The sequence below is a fragment of the Rhincodon typus genome, chromosome 15 (assembly GCF_021869965.1).
Source record: "Rhincodon typus isolate 14 chromosome 15, sRhiTyp1.1, whole genome shotgun sequence".
NCBI lineage: Eukaryota > Metazoa > Chordata > Chondrichthyes > Orectolobiformes > Rhincodontidae > Rhincodon > Rhincodon typus.
Genome location: NC_063346.1, coordinates 48,101,022 through 48,121,987, shown reverse-complemented (window position 1 = coordinate 48,121,987; position 20,966 = coordinate 48,101,022). Strand labels below are relative to the sequence as shown.

The following is a 20,966-nucleotide window of genomic DNA, read 5'->3' as shown; positions in this document are numbered from 1 at the left end:
CTGGCAACAAAATATTCCACCATTTGGGAATGACTTGAAAGTGGTTTATCTCAGCAGTCCCAAGCTTAAATGTTGGGATAAGATCAAATCTACGTACTGGACAGAATGATGATAATGATGTAAACGAATCATGTTGCAACCTAATTGTCAGAAAGCTAACTTTCTCCTTTCAGATGCGTAATGTTAGAACCAACCTGTTGTATGTCAGCTAGACTCCATACAACTTTTCAGTCTTCATCTATTGCCCGTAACAGAGATTCATTTATAATGTTTCTTTTCAATATTGTATTTTCAATTCTCCATCTTCTAACAAATGATGTGATCAGATTTTACGTAGGCTTGTGGTTATCTTCCTTTTACTTTTCTGATTTCTCTTCTAATCTCCTCGTAGCCTGGCCCTGTCCTGACTGAGACTGAAATGGAGAGAACCTCAGTCTCAGTTGCAGCTGGCTGCTGGAATTTATGACCAAGCATCGTAAAGGCATGGACCTTTTTTGATTTGCTTTCATTTTTCCCCACTTTCTGAGGCAAATCCCATAGCTCTCCAACAGCATTGACCCACCTTTGGGATGTGAAAGTGACAACTTGGATGGAAATGTCTTCCTAGTCTGTGGAGATCTAAATTATGATATTGCCAAGTCACCTTCACCTATAATACATTGCAATCCCATAATATCCATTTCTAGGGAAAGAGAATGTCATCCTTAACTTTGCTCTGACATGACTATTTCACTGCCTGTACAGATTTGCAACAATTTATATAAATGATTTGGATGTGAAAGATGGGAGGTATGGTGAGTAAGTTTGCTGATGACACCAAAATTGGTGGTGTAGTGGACAGGGAAGAAGGTTACCAACGGGATCTTGATCAGATGGGCCAATGTGCTGAGGAGTGGCAGATGGAGTTTAATTTAGATAAATGTGAGATGTTGCACTTTGGTAAGGCAAACCAGGGCAGGACTTATGCAGTTAATGGTAGAGTTGTGGGGAGTGTTGCCAAACAAAGAGACCTAGGGATGCTGATGCATATTTACATGAAAGTGGAGTCGTAAGTAGACAGGCGGGTGAAGAAGGCATTTAGCATGCTTGCCTTCATTGGTCAATGCATGCAGTTTAGGAGTTAGACAGCATGTTGCAGATGTACAGGACGTTGGTGAGGTCACCTCTGGAATACAGTGGTCAGTTCTGGTCTCCCTGCTGTAGGAAAGATGTTGTTAAACTTGAAGGAGTGCAGAAAAGATTTGCAAGGTGTTGCCTGGACAGGATGGTTTGAGCTATAGAGAGAGGCTGAATAGGCCGGGGTTTTTACTCCTGGAGCGTCGGAGATTGAGGGGGTGACCTTAGAGAGGTTTATAAAATCATGATGGGCATGAATAGGGTCATACCCTTTTTTCCCAGGGTAGAGGAGTCCAAAACTAGAGGTAGGTTAAAGGTGAGAGGGTAAAGATTTTAAAAGGGACCTGAGGGGCAACTTTTGCATGCAGAATGTGGTGCGTGTACAGAAGGTGCTGCCAGAAGAAGTGGTGGAGGCTGATACAATTACAACATTTAAAAGGGTATATGAATAGGAAGGGTTTAAAGGGATGTGGGCCAAATGCTGGCGAATGGGTCTAGGTCAGATTCGGATGTCTGGTCGGCATGGACAAGTTGGGCTGAAGGGTGTGTTTCTGTGCTGTACATCTCTATGAACTACTATTTATAAAATTGATACTCTGATACATGAAGATAATAGGATGTTGTGCTATGCTGACTCATTTGTCCTGCCCACTATACAGCTTAAGGCTTGTTGGGTGCAGGAAACAGCAAGGCATCTTTACAAGCTCTGCATTAGCACAGTTCCTATCGATACAAGGTTAGGAATGCAAAAGAAGAATCCTTGTCCTGCATTTTAAATAGCTCAGCGTAATGGAATTAGGCAGTGATTTTTTTTTTGACATGGATTTAGTTGAGCAATTGCAATATTCAAATATCTAAATACAAGCTTGTGGAGAACTGTTACCCGTTTAGATTCCCTAGTAACTTTGGGGAAGTGTGACAATGAAAGGAAAACAGATTGGGACTTGATTTGCATTGCAAAATTTATTTCAAAAAGCAATGGAAATACTTTTTATATTGAAAACTATAGCTTTAAGTGCAAGAGATTGTGTAACTAATTTAGAATTAATGAAACTGTGGCTACTTTAGGTATTAGAAGCAGGAATGTTAGGATGACTTCCAGCCACATATTGAATCCCTGACCACAACTGGGCCAGATAGAGAGAATTCAGTACTGGTTGTGTTTAAATGGTGGTTGCTAAGTTACCATAGAATGTGAGTTTATTTAAACCTGATGCAGTTTTGCACATCAGCATCTATTTTCAGTTTAGTTGTTTCTTTTCTGCTTCCTTGATGTCCTCCCCAGCCCCAAATTAAACACTAAGTACACTCCTAAACTGTCTGCTCTTCTGCCTCTAGTTATGAGTAATGAAAGAGGATGCAGACTAGTGGAATGTGCAAAATAATTCGTTTTGGTTGCATTCATCCAATTGCTCAATATGCTCAATTTATTTTTCATTCCTTTTTTTTCCTTTATTCTCGTTTGGGAGATGCGTTTTGAACTTCCATTCAGTGTTTGGAAATAAAATTTAAGCATTTTACGCTCAAATGAAAAGTTAAAAATCTGCCTATCTGTGTTAGCAACAACTTGTAATGTAATATCCCACAGGGGTGATATAGAACAATATTTGACATGGAACGACATAAGGAGATGTTAGGAAAGGTGGCTATAGGTCTGCACCAGTTTTATGGTGCATTTTAAAGTGAGGTAGACAGATGGAGAGGTGTAAGGACAGATCTCTATTGCTTAGGTCCTAGGCAGACAACAGCACAGCTAACAGTAGTGATGTGGCAGTTAAGATCAGGGGTATCCAGGAGGTCCGAATTATCTCCCATGTTTATTGCACTGGAGGAAGTTCAGGGCATGGAAAGACAAGGACGAGAATTTTTAAGCAGTATCCTGTGTAACGTGGGGATAATGAGTAATGGGACTTAACACAGGATACAAATTGGTTATGTGCAACTGAGTTGGATGCACCCAAGATTACAGAAGGTAAAAATGTGGGAAACCAGCCAGGAGATCCCTAGAATAATCAAACCTAGGAGTAACAAAACCATGGAAGAGGATTTCAGCAACAGTGAGCTGGGATGGGTGCAAGGCTTGTGGGCATGTTGGCCATGTTACAGAGATGGAAATGGTCTTAGTGACCTCTTGGAGATTGGATCAGCCTCAGACAGTTGCCAGGGGGATGGATAGAGTCAGTTGCTAGGGAATGAAGTTCTGACAGAGACTGAGATAATGGCTTCAGTCTTACCAATGTTTAATTGGAGGACATTTCTCCTTGTCCAGTCCTGATTATCAGACAGACAGTCTGACAAATTTGAGACAGTGGAAGCAAACAAGAAGGGTGGTGGTGAGATAGAGCCGGGCAGCATCAGTGTCAGTGTCACCAAGGGCAGTGTGTTGTTGAGACATTGGGAGCTAAGGAGAGATTGTTGGGTGAACCAGAGGTTAGAGTGTGCGAGCAGGATGAGGAGCCGTTGTCAGTCATCACAATTCAATAGGAGAAGAATGAATCCAGGGAAGTGAGGTCCAAACCAACTGGTTGGGAGTAGAGTGGTATTATAGGAGCACAATGGATAAAGTGTGTCAAAGGCAGCAGACAAGTCAAGAAGGTGAGGATGGAAGGTTTTAACCGTGTCACATGGAAAGTCACTAGTGACTTCATAAGAGCTGTTTTGCTGCACTGACAGGGTGGAAACCTGGAGTTCTGGCTAAGATATACATTCCGTGTCTTTGGAAAGGAAAGGGAGTTGAATTTACTTTGCAGCTTGCGCCCAGGCAGTTGACTTGAAACTGTTTTCTGAACTCAGTGGTTCATTTTCATCTGTCAACTTTTGCAGTGTGAATATTTGAGATGGTTTGGCAAAGGAAGGCTTGTGCTATAGTTGCCATGTTTGTGAGTGTTTTCAGTTTGGAGTCTCTGGATAGTAATGGGAGCATTGAAAGGCTTTTTTTGCCTTTCTCCTTAATTGAGGAAAGTCAGTCTCTGTTTGAGATCAGCTCAGGCTAGAGTGGGAATCTGAGATTTGCTTATCCATAAGCCCCAGGAGAACGTAAGATGTTGCACTTACCGTGTGAGCATTGCTGGAGGAGTGGTTATGATGGAGCGTGTTTCGCTATCACCTCCAGTTTGGGAATAATATTTTCCTACATTTCTTCCAACTTTCAGAATGAAGTTGTAATCTGTGCCTCTGGAAGAATGGGTGATTAGGTAAATTATTCCAAAGATCACTGGGCCCAGAAAGAGCAGGAATGGTTTCCCATTTTTCTATGAGCATTACCAGCTTGGAATCAGTACTGCCTACCTCTCCCTACCTCTGCCAACTGTAACCTAGCTGGCACCTAATAGGCAAGATGGCCCACAGCTAATGTCACCAGTCAGGCATGATGGGTAGATAGGTACTGGTGGCTCACCACTTTTTTTTGTTTATTCATTCACGGGACAAGGGCATTGCTGGTTAGATCAGCATTTATTGCCCATCCCTAATTGCCCAGAGGACAGTTATGAGGCAACCATATTGCTGTGGGTCTGGAGTCACATGTAGACCAAACCAGGTAAGGATGGCAGTTTCCATCCCTAAAGGACATTAATGAACCAGATGGGTTTTTCCCGACAATCGACAATAGATTCATGGTCATCATTAGACTACGGATTTTTTTTGATTGAATTCAAATTCCACCATCTACCATAGCGGGACTCAAACCCAGGTCCCCAGGACATTTACCTGGGTCTTTGGATTAACAGTCCAGTGATAACACCACTAGGCCGTCGCCACCCCCATCTTGGTACCTTTAGATATGGCTCAAGGTCCAACTTTGGGTTGGGTTTGGGATTCTCAGTTTGCATCCAAATTGTGGCCTAAGCACAGTGTGTCAGTGTATCTGCTGTAAAGGGCAAATGGCTGGTACAACATGTGTAACAGTTGGATACCCCTTGGGATGAGATGAAACTAGCTGTTGTTTACATATATTCCATCCGAAAAGAATGGAGTAGTTTGATTTGGTGTTAAAAGTGACAAGCATCTCATCTTACGTTCTTTTTAGTGACTGGGGATATACAAGATTAATATGGACACCATCTGGTTTTCCATTGACATTAATGGAAATTCAAAATCCATCCTTTATGAAGGTGGATTTGAAAATCCTCAGATTTCTGCATGGAGTGCAGAGGAAGACCGGAACCCATAGGCCTCATAGTGGATGCAAAATGTGCCAACAGAACCAGCTGGATGCAGTTCCTCTGCCCATGTCAAACATAGGAATGACATGAAAATGAGCTCAGAAAATAAACCGAGAACATCAAGCTATGGAATCAATGCCACACAGTGAATTATATTGCACACTCCACCAGTCTGTAAAAGAACAGCCAGTTTAAAAGTGTCCTTTAATGTTCAATTTGGGGCTGGGAAAAACATTAAGGAAACAGAAAAGAAACAGCTAACACTGGAAATAGATGCTGATGTGCAAAACTACATCAGGTTTAAATAAACTCACATTCTATGGTAACGTGGCAACCATCGTTTAAACACAACCAGCACTGAATTCTTTCAATGTGGCCCAGTTGTGGTCAGGGATTCAATATGTGGCTGGAAGCCATCCCAACATACCCATCACTGGTGTCTAATAATCCAAATGAGCAACGGAGTTCTTTCCAGTCCTTTGGTTCTCCTGGCTCCTGATGTGTCAGTCACTCGGAGTAACAAATTACTTGGAGTACTTGTTTCATTGAAATCTTGTCAGCATTTGAATTTAAGGTCTGCAAATAACTCACCTGTTAAGGACTTAATTAGGTTATCATCTAATTCCACCTTCCAGCACTTGGCCTGTAGTCCTGTAGGTTAGTGTATTCAAGTATTTTTTTGAATGTGATTAATGCTTCTGTGAGGCAGTGTATTCCAGACCCTAGATCACCATGTCTGAACAATAATGTTCTTCAATTGCTGCTGATCTTTAATTTAAATCTACTGCTTTAAACCTGTCGGTTATTGATGTTCTTCCTATTTGTTCTATCTCGGATGCTCATAATTACACACATCCTGATTAAATTGCTAGTACCAAGAAACTAACATCAGTCTTCCCAAAGTTTGCTTATTCTGAAAATTCTCCATTCTTGGCAACATCCTTGTAAATATCCTCTGTAACTCCACTGGATTTTCACATCCTGGCAATAATGTAGTGACCAGAACTATGTGTGGTACTCCACCTGAGGCCTAACTGGTGTTTTATATCATTCTAGCATAACCACCACCCCTGTAGGCAATATTCATAGCTGGATTTGATACCATATGACAGCTCATTGGAGAATTTTATTTTTGCACCACTTTTACTTTGTACCATCTAGAAAAAAGTCACAACCAGTATGAAGTCAATTAAAAACAATTCTAATACCCGGAACTTTTTCTAATATTGATGAAGACTAATCTTCCCATTGCCTCCTCGGTAACGTCAAACAGAACTGCACCTCGTGTGGCAGACTGTTGAGTTTTGCTTCACTAGAAATCCAGGCCAAACTAGCAGCACAGCTCCAATCCGCTCACTTTCAGAGAGTGCAGGTAGATTTTAGGCAAGTACCACCAGGTGAAAAAGGTTGCAATTATCTAAATATACCAATTTTGCATTTAGCAGCACAAACTAAATTGATGTCTGGATTATAATGATGTTTTTGCGTGTTTGCTCATGTTAAGTTGGACGCCATGTTGCAGTCGCTAAGCTTGAATGAATGATGATGGAAACAACATGTAGTCAAGGCCTCTCTGTACAGGTGTATGGGGTTCAAAGTGCAGAATGGTTGGCGGTCCTATACGGAAAATATTACTTGGTACTCTGATTCACACTTGTGCTTCAAACAGATCAAGCTGATTTTCTTTGAAGCTCTGTGGTGAACACAATTATATTACTAACTGCTAGGCATTGGAAAATCACACAAGGGATTCTTTTACCTGAATGGGTAATGTTATTTATTGAAGCTTGTTTGCAAGTTTAGAACAGGGCAGCAAAATATTTTGAAGCTGGACTAGGTTAGTTTTGTGTGTGTTGGTAAAAAGACTGATAATCTCAGCATTGGATAAAAGTATACAATGTGACCACAAAGAGGAGATTTAAAATGCTGCCAGACATGATGCTGTACAAGCACATTTTTCAGGGTTTGACAAGGAAGTCTGAAAACTGCGGCTTGCTTAAAGTGACTTCAAACGAGTCATATGGAGATTATTCATTTGTGCATGTGATCGTCATCTAGTGTTACTAAATAAACCAACTTTGACTCTGAATTGTACAGGAATATGCCAGAAAAAGGCACAACATTGATCTTTGAGGTTGCTTGGTCTGTGTGGAATTTTACAAAGTAATTATTTTGAAATGTTCCTTCCTGCTGTGCGTGCTGAGTCATATTGGGTTATATTTCCATGGGTTTCAGCAGTCTTCAGCTGTACTGTATCAAATTGGCTGCTCTTTACACCCTATTCTTAGCCAGTGAGCGTTAGATCAGATCCCACACATTCTCCAAACACTTGTAGACTTCAGTTTCCTTAGTACTGTGTTTTGGCTAATATAGTCTTAGCAGGAGCCATTGGTTGGTGGTCAGGAACAGGGCTGTCAAGGTTGGGGGGGAAGAGGAGGTGTGATATGAAATTAAGAACTTTCATTGACGCTGGATGAGGTTAGTTCTGAACCAAGCAGTTGGGCAGGGAGTGTGACTCTTGACTTGAAGAAATTCTGGAGAAAGATTTCCCTGGGAACCCAAAGTGAGAAGTACAGATACCTTGTACCATTACAAGGCTATGGGAAAGGAACAGGGAAGTCTGGCTGTTGGGGATGGTTCCTTCAGTGCCTCAATACTCTCAGAATCACAGAATTATTGCAGTGCAGAACGAAACCATTTGTCCCATTTGAGTCTGCACTGGCCCACCAAATGTGTATCATAACTTAGGGCCATTATCCTGCCTTCTCCCCATTATCCTGCACATTGGGTGATTATTTAAAGAGGAACAACGCTCTCATGAATGCCTTACTTGAACTTGCCCCCATCACTGCCATGCATTCCAGGCACTAACTATTCGCTGCGTGGAAAAGCATTTTTCCCAAATTACACTTGTTTCTTTTGCAGACTAGTTTAAATTTTTGCCCTCTCATTTTCAACTCTGTTATGAATGGGGATAGTTTCTCCATGTCTATTCTGTACACACACCTTTGTGATTTTGAAAATATTCTATCAAATCTTCTCTTAGCCTTCTCTTTTCCAAGGAAAACAATTGCAACTGCTCCAATCTTTCCTCATAACTGGTATCTAATCCCTGGAACAATTCTCTTCTGCACTCCCTCATCTGGGAGCTGACAAGTGGCTTATATTGATTCAGCATAACCTCCTTGCTGTTGTACTCTGGGGCCCTGTTAATGAAACCTTTAGAATATATTGTCTTTTCATGTTCTTTACACTACACTAAAATGTATCACCTCGCACTTGTCCACATTGAGTTTCATCTGCCCACTCCACTAACTTGTGAATGTCCTTTTGAAGTTCGACACTGTCATTATCACAGTTTACAAGCCTTCCAAGTTTTGTACCATCTGCAAATTTTGAAACTGTCCCTCGCATACCAAGAAGTAGATGATTAATACATATCAGGAAAAACATGGTCCTAATTTCAACATCTGGAGAACTCCACTACAAACTTTCCTGCAGACTGAGAGATACCTTGTTGATCATTACTGTCTGTTTTGTATCACTTGGCTGATTTTGTATCCATGTTGTCGCTGTCCCTTTTATTCTTTGAGCTGTGACTTTGCTTACAAGTCTGTTTATGGCACTGTAGCAAATGTCTTTTGGAAGTCTATCAACTCTCCATTTACTTCTTCAAAGACTTCAAAGACTCCAGCAAGTCAGTTAATGATGATTTTCCTTAAGAAAGCCATTCTCATCCCTAGGTAACTCACATTTATCCATGTAACTATTTATTCTTTTGCAAATGACGGTTTCTGGAGGTATTCCCACCACTGACTGGTTAATATTTACTGAACATAACCTTATACCCTTCTTTGCAAACTTTACACTTTTGTTAATAATTCTTCAGTTGTCTGACACCTTCCTGACTCTAAACAAAACTGAAAAGTTAATGTCAGCTTCCCCCCAACAACAATTTCCACTGTCACTTTCATCAGTATCCCTGGATATATCTCATCCAGTCCCAGGGTCTTGTCAACTTTATTGACCCATTCAATACCTCATCATCAACTTTGAACCCATCCGGTGACTGACTGACTTGCCTCCTGTTTCACTGTGGTCTGGGTGACACAGCTTCCTTCATTCAATACCCCAGCCATGCCCCTTCCCCACTGCTTTTTAATATTTACATGTCTGTTGAAGACTTTGGGCATCTCTTCCATGTTAACCATCTGCCTCTTTCTGTCGTGTATAATTATGTGGTTATTAAAGAATACTGGATCTCTTCTCATTGCACATCTCCCTCCCCAACCCCATCAAAACACTTTTGCACCAGAATACCACGGTATAATGTTCAAGGAACATTGCAGTTACAGTGTGGAGTATGCAAAACACCTTGAGGTTAAAAACCTGTGGACAAATAACAGTTTCTTGTTTTAACTGACCATGCTTTCATAGTAAAATGTCATTAAGTATGCATGGAAAGAAACCTGTCAGTACCAAACTCACCAGAACAGCTCTAAAAATGAAACTTAAACTGTGCCCACCCCCCCACTTCTTAACACACAAAATTCAAAATATAAATTAAACTTAAAGCCATAAAACATTCCTAATCTTGAAAGTGGAGTTGCGGATAGGCAGGATAGTGAAGAAAGCATTTGGTATGCTTTTTTGGCTGTACACGACATTGGTTAGACCACTATTGGAATACTGCATGCAGTTATGTTCTCCCTGCTGTAGGAAGGATGTTGTGAAACTTGAAATGGTTCAGAAGAGATTTACAAGGATGTTGCCAGGTTTGGAGGGTTTGAGCTATACAGAAAGGCTGAATAGGCTGGGGCTATTTTACCTGGAGTGTCAGAAGCTGAGGGGTGACCATAGAGGTTTATAAAATCATGAGTATGAATAGGGTGAATAGCCGAGGTCTTTTTCCCCGGAGTGGGAGCGTCCAAAACTGGAGAGCATAGGTTTAAGATGTGAAGGGAAAGATTTAAAAGGAACCTAAGGGGCAACATTTTCACACAGAGGGTGATGTGTATATGAAATGATTTGCCACAGGAAGTGGTAGAGGCTGGTACAATTACAGCATTTAAAAGGCAACTGGATGGCTATATGAATAGGAAGAGTTAGAGGGATATGGGCCAAATGCTGGCGAATGGGACTTGATTAATTTAGGATATCTGGTCGGCATGGACGAGTTGGACTGAAGGGTCTGTGTCTGTGCTGTGCAGCTGTGTGACTGTCTGTCTCTAATTTAAAAAATGCTTTGTTAGAATACATGATGAGCAAAGTTTGAAATGTGATTTGTTGTGGCTTGTCTTTGCTGATGCCATTTTAATAGCAACTGGATTGTGGCAAGAATTGTTACACAGAAAGGTGTATACTTAACTTATGGGTCTCTGATGTTTTGGAGTACAGTCAAGCCGCTTCCTTATTACTCCAGTTTGAAAAGCTGTGCTCTCCAAGATACTTGTAACCATTTCTGGTGTGTTAAATAGCCTCCAGTCATGTTAAGAGATAACAGTGTGGAGCTGGAGGAACATAGCAGGCCAGGCAGCACCAAAGGAGCGGGAAAGTTGACGTTTTGGGTTGGTACCCTTCTTCAGACCCTTCTTTTTTCTGAAGAAGGATCCCGATCCAAAACGTCGACTTTCCTGCTCCTCTGATGCTGCCTGGCCTGCTGTGTTCATCCAGCTCCACACTGTGTTATCTCTGACTCCACCATCAGTGGTTCTTACTATCTCCAGTCATATTAACATGCATTTGCTGCTCAACTGTTGCATGTTTTCACACAGCGGAGTTTACTGTAGTACTATACACTAAACAGAAGGAGCAGAAAAAAACATTGGAGTTCCAATTGACTAACAAATCATCTCTTTTTCATTCAGTAAAGGGAGACGACCTACCATAATCCTTCGGACCCAGCTTTCTGTAAGAGTTCATGCCATTATAGGTGAGTGGAATATTCTTCTTTTGCAGGTGTTGGAACTTACATAGGAAACATGACCCGTCCATGTAATTTTTTTGTCATTATATGGTTTTTGTTTCATATTTGGGTTAAAGGTAAAGTCATAATATTTCAAATTAGATTCTCCATCTTTCCAAGAATATTTGTGAAGCATTTGTGTGGAACTGTAGGGACCTTGTCGATTGTAATGCTTGAATGAATATAGTGCATTTCAATAGAACAAACCATTAAAATGAGTTATGTTGATATCTATCACTTATTCAGCAGCTGGTTCTAATATGGCTAGATGTTATTATGACTGGCATCATTATGCTTTAGAGATCTTGTTGCAATGCCAAAGGCAGGGACAATGTTACTTTTGAGGGCTAATTTTATGCATTACTGTGTTATCTTGGCATGTAATGTATTGCTGTTTACATAATGGTTGAGTTTTTCCATTTACCCAGATTGACTTTTTGTTTTAAGTTGCTCCTGCTGTCTGTATCCAGACCTCAGCTGGGGCCTTGTTTACTGGCCCCGTTTAATGGTTGCCATGGCAGAAACATAATGTCCTGAATGTACATCAACTTGATATGCTGAAAAGGAAGTGCAATTTAACTTGCATGTTATTTATTTTCTCTGACAGTTTCTCTAATTTATTTTCTTCTCCAATTCTAAGCACTAGTGACAGCAATACAGTGGCATTTTAAAAGAAAGATTTACACAATTATTTAGCCTTGTTCACAACTTGAGGACATCTTAATATGTTTTATAGCCAGTCAAGTACTTTTAAGCTGTAGTTGCTATTGATTTGCAAAAATTGTAGCAGCCAGTTTGCAGGCAGCAAAGTCCCACAAACAGCAATGAGATGAGGCCAATTAATTTGTTACAGTAATTTTTTCGAGGGATATATATTGACCTGGACGCAGGGAAAATTTCCTTGCTCTCCTTCAAAATAGAGCCGGGGGTATTTGATATTTCCACCGAGGAAGTTAGTCAGGGTCTTGGTTCAGCATCTCATCTAAAAGATGGTATATTCAACTCTGCAGTGCTGCCTCAGCAATGCACTGGAATGCCACTTGAACCGACTGTGTTCTGACTTTGAAACAAGAGTGTTGAGTACTCCATCATTGGCAGTACTCCATGTTGTGAAATGATGCTTTGCACAGTGCTCATTAACTCTGTGTTAACCATTACCTGGAGTAGCTCCTCTTTCTGACGTGGTGGTCTTTGCTGCATTTGCTGTAGAGCAAGCCTGTGGTCTGGGAAGGTACACAATTCACTAGCCTCTCTTTTCTCTGGGTCCATTTCTTGTCCAGATGTAATATTGTTTTTTTTTTGTTCTCCTCTTCCACTGCTCTTCAGAAAGTCCACTTCCAGAGGATCTCAGTGACAGTTGCCCATTTACCAGGGCCAATAGGGCTAGGGTTAAAGTTATCACTATCTTGATTGCTGGTGTCCTTTTCAGAGGCTGTGACCCAGTTCACTGTATAGAAAGTCTTTAGCTGCCAGCCATCCCACGTATATGGTTGAGCCAGTGCACGCTTTGTTGATTTAGAAAATGAATCAATTAGCACACTCCAGGCCTTCAGAGCTGCTGACCTTATCCTGCCAGGAAATGCTACAGGTAGGTCTTGCTCTTAATTCACCACGTTGGGATTCGAACCCGAGATCCCAGAACATTCCCTGGGTTTCGGGATTACTAATCTAGTGATAATACCATGAGGCTGACTCCTGAGCCCAGCAAATGGTGTCCAAGTCTCACCTTTGTGGAGGAGCGCACTGATAATTCAGGTTTGATAGAGGTTGCTATTGTTACACAGTCTTACGCTCTTGGACATAGCAGCTGCAGCTTTTCCAGCTGAGCCATGACTAACAATGCAGTTATCGGTTTTCAGGCAGGAGCCTCGATAGTCAGCACTTACCCACTGTGTCCTTGGAGGCTCTGAACATGCTGGTCAGTGTATGGAAGCATTGGCTTCTGGTTCTGGAAACTATTGCCATGCATGGACCTCAGAGACTCACACAGCAGCAGGATAGAGGCATGGCGGGTGTTGGAGTTAAAACTTGTTTGCATTGTCATCCAGCAATCATTACATTGTAGTAAAGTCACTCCATTACAAGCCAGGCTGAAAACACAATATGTTTTTTCTTATCTTTCGCAGACCATTATTGAGGTCTTACTCTTTTCCATGTCTCTAATGAAGTGTACCAAATTTCCAGGAATGCTTTTCTTCTCTCCTATTAGTAGGCATGACATACCAAATAATCTACATTTGTTTTAAAAAAGAAAGTACTGTATATTTAGGCAGAGACTTTGACCTGGAAGTAATACCATAAGGAACATCAATAATTTCTTTAAAATGCATGCACAATATGTAACTGTTTTGAAGAACTTTTGAAATAACTTCTAAGAGGTTGCATCAGTTGTAAAAGAGATCAATTTTATCTTTCTTGGATAAGAAGAGGTCCATGAAACATGACAACCATTGACCCAGATATTGTACCATCAGAAAGGAAGTCAAGGTGCAGATGCCATGTGGCAAATGCAAAGGAGATTCGTCGACAAAAAAGATAACTAAAAGCAAAAGAACGGGACGATAATGAAGTCTCAAGTATGAAGCAGACAGGGCCAAAAAGATGAATGCATGCATTTTAATTTTGTGGGCAAAAGGAGCAATTTACTCTGAGGAAGAAGTTAACTTTGTTCTTTGGCAAACAAGGATACAAGAGCTCATCAAGACTCTGTGAGCTAGTTAAAAAAGACCTAGAACCTGGAAAGCTGTGTGAATAGCAAAAGTGTTTATTCCCAGAGGTGGCCAAACCGTGAAGCAGCATGTTATTCGTTGATCATTGATTGGAAAGTTACTACATTAGGATTGTCATGCCTGAGGGAGAGAGGTGTCATATGACATGCTGAGAGGAAAGCTCTTGTATATTAGTTGTGTCAACTATTTAAAGTGTAATTTACCCATTTATCTGAAGTACCGTTTGCCTGTTCATTCACATTTAATTTGTGTTGGTTCTGATTCATGTTATAAGTAAAAACTCAGGTAAGTGGAATCTTAAACAAAAACAGAAATTCCTGGATAATCTCAGCAGGTCTGGCAGTATCTGTGGAGAGAAACCAGAGTAAATCTTTTGGGTCCCTTCAGAACACTGGCATAGTGGAATTTTGTTGGCAGTTTCTTTACTCGGGTCATTTAGTAAATTTAGCAAGTTTTGGTTTATGGTCTGCCCGCGGGGAATTTAATATATGCATCGTTTCCACTTAGCGAGCAATATCATTGGCAGACTGCCTTCCTAAGTAGCTTTGTTGCATCCTATAAATCACTGAAGGTTTGTCTGAAGGAAGCTTGTGAAATATAAAAGCATATATTGTTTGATTTTTTTTTTCTTTTAAGTTGATATTTTGATATTTTCTTGATATTGTGTTTGATATCTTCTTCCATGGGTTGGCAGGGTGGTTCAGTGGTTAGCATTGCTGCCTCACCGTGCCTGGGACCCAGGTTCGATTCCACCCTCGGGTGACTGTCTGCCACCCTCCACACTATCTGTGTGGAGTTTGAACATTCTCCCTCTGTCTGTGTGGGTTTCCTCCGGGTGCTCCGGATTCCTCCCGCAGCCCAAAGTTGTGCAGGTTAGGTGGATTGACCATGCTAAATTACCCTTCATTTCCAGGGATATACGGGCTAAGTGGATTAGTGATGGGAAATGCAGGGTTACAGGGACAGAAGAAGGGTCCAGACCCGAAACGTCAGCTTTCCTGCTCCTCTGATGCTGCCTGGCCTGCTGTGTTCATCTAGCTCTACACCTTGTTATTACAGGGATAGGGTTGGGGGCTGAGATGCTCTTCCAGGGGTCAGCGTGGACTCAATGGGCTGAATGGCCTGCTTCTGCACTGTAGGGATACTATGATTCTATGAGTTAAAACCAAGAATACAGTACATATAAATTAAATCTGTAAAATTGTGGGGATTTTTAAAGGGGGGAAACACGAAGCTGATTCCAAATTTCATTGTAAAGTTTCACTTTTGTTTTAAATTGAAGAGGTAGGTAATAATTCGGTAAATAGTATGATTAATGCAAATGGGAGCAAATAAGGAAATGGGATTCTGTAATGTGCTTTCTGAATCAGTATGCTAATGGAACAATAAAAACAGATTGAATGCAAAACCTCTTGTAAGCATTTGGACTGATATTGACAGAAGAACCTGGGTCTTTTCACTTCGTTGACCTCTTACCTGGGAAAGAAGGGAAAGTATATTAGATTACTGGTGAGACTGATAGAGACAGATTAACGATAATGTTGGCTCAGTTTTGTGGGGCCCGTGGAGGGAGAGGTGTTATTGGATTTCCCTAGAGTATATTTATGTCCTGAAATAAAGTCACTGGAGCTGCCATTGTGGAGCTTATTTCTCTACTTATCATTGCATACTACAACTAAGAGAGTTTTTCGTTTTTTTTTGACAACAGACCTCAAGTGCAGAGTCATAGAGATGTACAGCAAAGAAACAGACCCTTCGGTCCAACTCGTCCATGCTGACCAGGCATCCCAGTCTGACCTAGTCCCATTTGCCAGCATTTGGCCCATATCCCTCTTAAACCCTTCCTATTCATATACCCATCCAAATGCATTTTTAAATATTGTAACTGTATCAGCCTCCACCAGTTCCTCTGGCAGCTCATTCCATACACGCCCCACCCTCTGTGTGGAAAAAGTTATCCCTCAGGTCCTTTTTAAATCTTTCCCCTCTCACCTTAAGCCTATGCTCTCTAGTTTTGGACATGTCCCATCCTCACAAAAAGACCTTGGCTATTCATCCTGTCCATGCCCCTCATGATTTTATAAACTTGTATTAGGTCACCCCTCAGCTTCTGATGCTCCAGGGAGAATAGTGCCAATCTATTCAGCTTCTCCCTATAACTCAAACCCTCCAGTCCTGGCAACATTATTGTAAATCTTTTTCTGCACCCCATCATGTTTAACAACATCTTTCCTATAGAAGTGTGACCAGAATTGTAAACAGTATTCCAAAAGTGCACTCGTCAATTTTGCAACATGACATCCCAACTCCTATTCTCAACGTTCTGACCAATGAAGGCGAGTGTACCAAATGCTGCCTTCACCCGGTCTACCCACAACTCCAATTTCAAGGAACTGTGCACTTGCACCCCTAGGTCTCTTTGTTCAATCAACTGCATGCTCAATCTGAAATGTGCCACTGTGTTATTTGATGTGGACGTTACAGTATAGTCTCAGAATGCTTTTACTCTATGACAGCAGCAGGTACTGTAAACTTCAGAATTTGCTGTTTATCAACCTGACAGTTGGTGAGCAATTGTATTAACTATAAAAAGCATTCAATAATTTTCAAACTAAACACATCTTGAGGTACCATTTCCATATATTGTCAAACAGTCTAATATCATTCTTCAATACAACAGTCAACTCTTCATGCTTGCAGCCAGAATGAACATGCTTTGGTTTGTTGCAGATTTCAAAGGGAAAATTAAATAACCTGGCACTGTGTCCTTGGCGTCTTTATTGAGAGGAGCATGATTTATCCATAAGTGTTGGATTTCTTGGTTATTTATGAGATTGACACATGCTCTGGACATTTATAACATGAAACCTACCTGTCAAGTACTCAGTACCTAATTTGGGCTCGTTTATGGTACCAGTTTGCATGACTGAAACGCACACCAGTTTATGGCCTGGTCTTGGCACCGTGGTCAGAATGGACTGATCTGCTTTCAAATCTATTTTAATGTGCAAGTTTATAGGGAGAGGCTGAATAGGCTGGCATCCTGTCATTGATCCAGCTAAACAAAAGTCACTTTCAACAGTGCTGTGTAAGGTAACATCTTTGAGGAAGTTAATATTCAATGAGTTCCATCCAATCACATGATATCACATAATCTTTGCATGGAGAGAGTTGAATTCTGCATGAGAACCCTAAGGGAGGAGAATTATTCTATACTGTTCCAAACGACCTCAGTAAAGAGGGTCCCCGATTTACGAATATCTGACTGAGGAACGTTTGTACTTACGCATGCGGTCATAAACATGGGTGTAATTTTAAAGATCTCACATATGAACGTTTCCATGAACTTGAATGGCTACTTTATATTGTCCTACATCCTTATTTGGTCTGGCCTACATGTGACTCCAGACCCACAGCAATGTGGTTGACTCTTAACTGCCCTCTGGGCAATTAGGGATGGGCAATAAATGCTGCCTGGCCAGTGATGCCCTCATCCTATGAATGAATAAAGAATAAAGTGTCCTGACTTGTGTACAACTCAACTTGTGAACCGACTCCAGAATAGAACCCATTCACAACCCTGGGGCTGCCTGTAATTGTAACAAGCAAATGAATATGAACTGTTATGTATTGCTATTATGCAATAAACTACCTTGATATCTAAGACATGTGCTTCTTTTGTTTATCACCAGTCATTTATCTTCTGTCATTGATAATTAGACAGGCCCTAGACTCAGTATTGAGAAAGGAGGAATGGGGGCTGTGAACTTCCTAAACCAGAATACCACATGCTGTTTGCATGGCATCAAAATACACAGACTAGCTTTAACCTGTGTTTTGGTGTAGTTCACTAAGTCTTCATGATAGAAGGTTCTTACTACACTGGTATTAATTACGCACTATTTCACTATCCTTGTACAGTGTCTCCATGTACATTGTACACAATATTAATGAAGGAGGTCCAAATTCTTACTCAGTGTTGAAGTCTTCAGCACAAATAAAAATGCTTCAGTCGCAGAACAGCGAAACGAAAACAGCAAATTGGCAGATAAACCGAGTAGGCCAGGCAGCATCTATGGAGTGAAAAAAAGAATGTGAGCCATCTATTTGTTTGTACAGCACTTGTTCAGTACAAGTTGACAATGTGTCACTAGACCAAATACAACAAATGTTCTCTTAAAAGAGAAACTTGAAACTTGAAGTTGAGAAGGTCAAAATGACACAACAGTCCAAGATTGCACAGGGTTATCTGAAATCAGAAACTTACTTTCCAACTTTTGCAGTCAGCAGATTCCCTGTGTCTTCCCAAAGAGAGAATTAAGTGGGAGAGATTTATATATCACTGACATTAAGTTTTTAAGATGTTGATGATCCAGATGAGTCAAAGCTGGATATTTTAATCAGCCTGGAAACATGCTTATGGAAGAGCAAGTGTAATATTTTCTGCCTTGGAATCTGAGTGAATAGTAGCCACAGTCTCCAGCAACTGATAAATCACACAAAGGAAAATGGTGCATTTATCATAAACCTTGTGCACCCATATTTCTGGTGCAAGTTGTGCCCGGTGTTAGTTAAATCTCCTGAGCTTGTACCGAAACCATTTTTATTTGGCTAGTACATGTTAAATTATAGATCTCTAGCTTGTAAGTTGCTGAAATTGTAGTTATTTCATTAATGCAAATTGCAAATTACAAAGTGCAGAGGCACAGTTCAGAGCTTAAGTCACAAATGTATAAGGTTGCTGTGCTTTGCAAGTAGCCTCCCACTGTACAACTCAGTTTGGATTAATTTCTGGGTTTTAGATGTTAGCTGCTTTTAGAATTCCACAACCTTTTTCTAAAGTCTGATTTTTGGAAAATTAAATAAAACTTCTTTAGTCAATTGTAGTAAAATCAATTCAGTGCATTTTTCTTATGAGTATTGAATTAGAGCCACAGAGTTGTACAGTATGGAAACAGACCCTTCAGTCCAACTCATCCATGCTGATCAGACATCCTAAACTAATCTATTCCCATTTGCCAGCATTTGGCCCATACCACTCTTAAACCCTTCCTATTCGTATACCAATCCAAATGCCTTTTAAACATTGTAATTGTACCAGTCTCCACCACTTCTGGCAGCTCATTCTATACACGCACCACCCTCTGTGTGAAAAAGTTACCTGTTAGGTCCCTTTCAAATCTTTCCCCTCTCACCGAATGGGCACAAGGAATCAAGGAACAATATGGCTGTGTAGCAAAGATCTGCGGCAGTTTAAGACATGCCAATGCATCAGATGCTTACAACATTTCAACCTGGTGACTACTCACACTGGCTCACTCTACAAGCTGACCCCTGTATTTAGAGGGATTTTAGTTTAGAAGTTTAAAGATCAACTTATGTGCTGAGGGCTACAGGAGTTTCCTCTTTGGCCAAGTTTATTGATTATCCACCCTGTTATCTTCTGTGTGGCAATTTTGTTTTGTTGCTACTTTTAGAAAGTTATTTGACATGTTTCTCTGTGTTAAAGGTGCTAGAAAAACACACGTTGTTGTTAATTCACCAGCTGCTTCAAGGATCTGGCACAGGCCGGTTGATCCAAATGGCATCTTTTTGTGCTGTAAGACTGTGAAATTTTAATTTACAAAGCCAATTTAGTGAACATATATTGTGATAGATGTTTCTTAACCAAGCATTCTCTTTTTAAATGTAAAAGGCAGGATCGGGCTTGGTTACAATGTTACCAGAGCTAAGGAAGATCTTAAGAAGGTGTACTCGACCCAAAATGCTAACTCTGATTTCTCTTCACAGATGCTGCCAGATCTGCTGAGCTTTTCCAGCAAAATTTCTGTTTTTGTTTCTGATTTACAGCTTCTGCAGTTCTTTTGGTTTTTACCTGAGCTATTGTTCATCTCCAGTAGCAAGTACAATGTAGAACCATCTCTCCACGTTCAAAGTTGCTCAATTTTGAACTGTTAATTCTGTTTTTAGCATTACATTCCCACTTTACTGTATTATTTACTTTGCTTAATTTTGCTGGTTGAATAATTCATTAAAAATATTTGTAATTATCTGTAGACTGTAGTTGGCAAAGGTGAAAAGGCAAGAGCCCAGTCAGTATCAAATACAATGTGCTGTTTTGTTTAATGAACATTTGAAAATTGCTCGGAAGAGCTGTATCTCTGTGGAACTTGGCATCAAATCAGTAAGAACATGACAGATGTTTCTTCCATCAGCACCATTGTTATGTCCCTTGTGCATTCAGTGAATACTTCCTGTTTGTTTCATGTTCCTTTTTCTAAAAAAAGAACTATTTTTATTTTTTTTCTCCTTCATGGTCTTGATACATAACGATGATCAGTAGTTTACAATGGAAATAAACTTTTGATTTGCTTGGAGAGTTGCGCACAAAATTGCCAATTTCCCTTTTACTGAGGCTTCCAAAGGACAAACATGCTCAATCTTTAGATGTCCCAAGCCATGAATAGAGATAAAAGTTTTTGATCATTGTCTCTCAGACTTTGTAACTCGAATCCCAAACTATTGCACATAAAAGAATATTCAACCTATCAGATGGTCAGTCAGTGAAAACTTTTATTGACTATTTAATAAAAATGCAGTGCATTATGCTAGGGTCTCCATAGCAATGCCTCTCATTCCCAAGTGCACCAGGCCTTTGTGGTGATTGCCAACTCTGGCTTTGAGTGGAAATCCAAAAGATTCTGCTGGGAGATGACAGAGACGTGAGAGCTGCTTCATTTCAGGGCTACTTGTTTTCTTAATGTTGAAAGTTTCTGATGTGTCCATTTGATAGGCACTTGACGTCTGCAAATTACAAACTTTAAAAGGTAAACTTTGGGTTTATGATGCAGCTGCTGAGGCATGAGACCATGAGAAACACAGACTTCAGTCCCTCTTGTGAATGTCAATCATAGAGCTTTCTGACCTTTGAAAGAACAAATTACCGCAGATATAGTAGGAACTGCAGATGCTGGAGAATCTGAGATAACCAGG

The 20,966-nt window shown here is 40.6% G+C and overlaps 1 protein-coding gene across 2 annotated transcripts in view; it reads left to right on the top strand.

Annotated features, from left to right (window-relative positions):
• The window catches only part of fhod1 (formin homology 2 domain containing 1), a 298,364-nt gene that overhangs the window by 23,279 nt on the left and 254,119 nt on the right, over positions 1–20,966 (top strand). For both annotated transcript variants that reach the window (XM_048605595.1, XM_048605594.1), the window contains exon 3: positions 11,147–11,211. In XM_048605595.1, the coding sequence (XP_048461552.1) occupies positions 11,147–11,211 (65 nt within the window). The remainder of the gene's footprint in view (positions 1–11,146; positions 11,212–20,966) is intronic.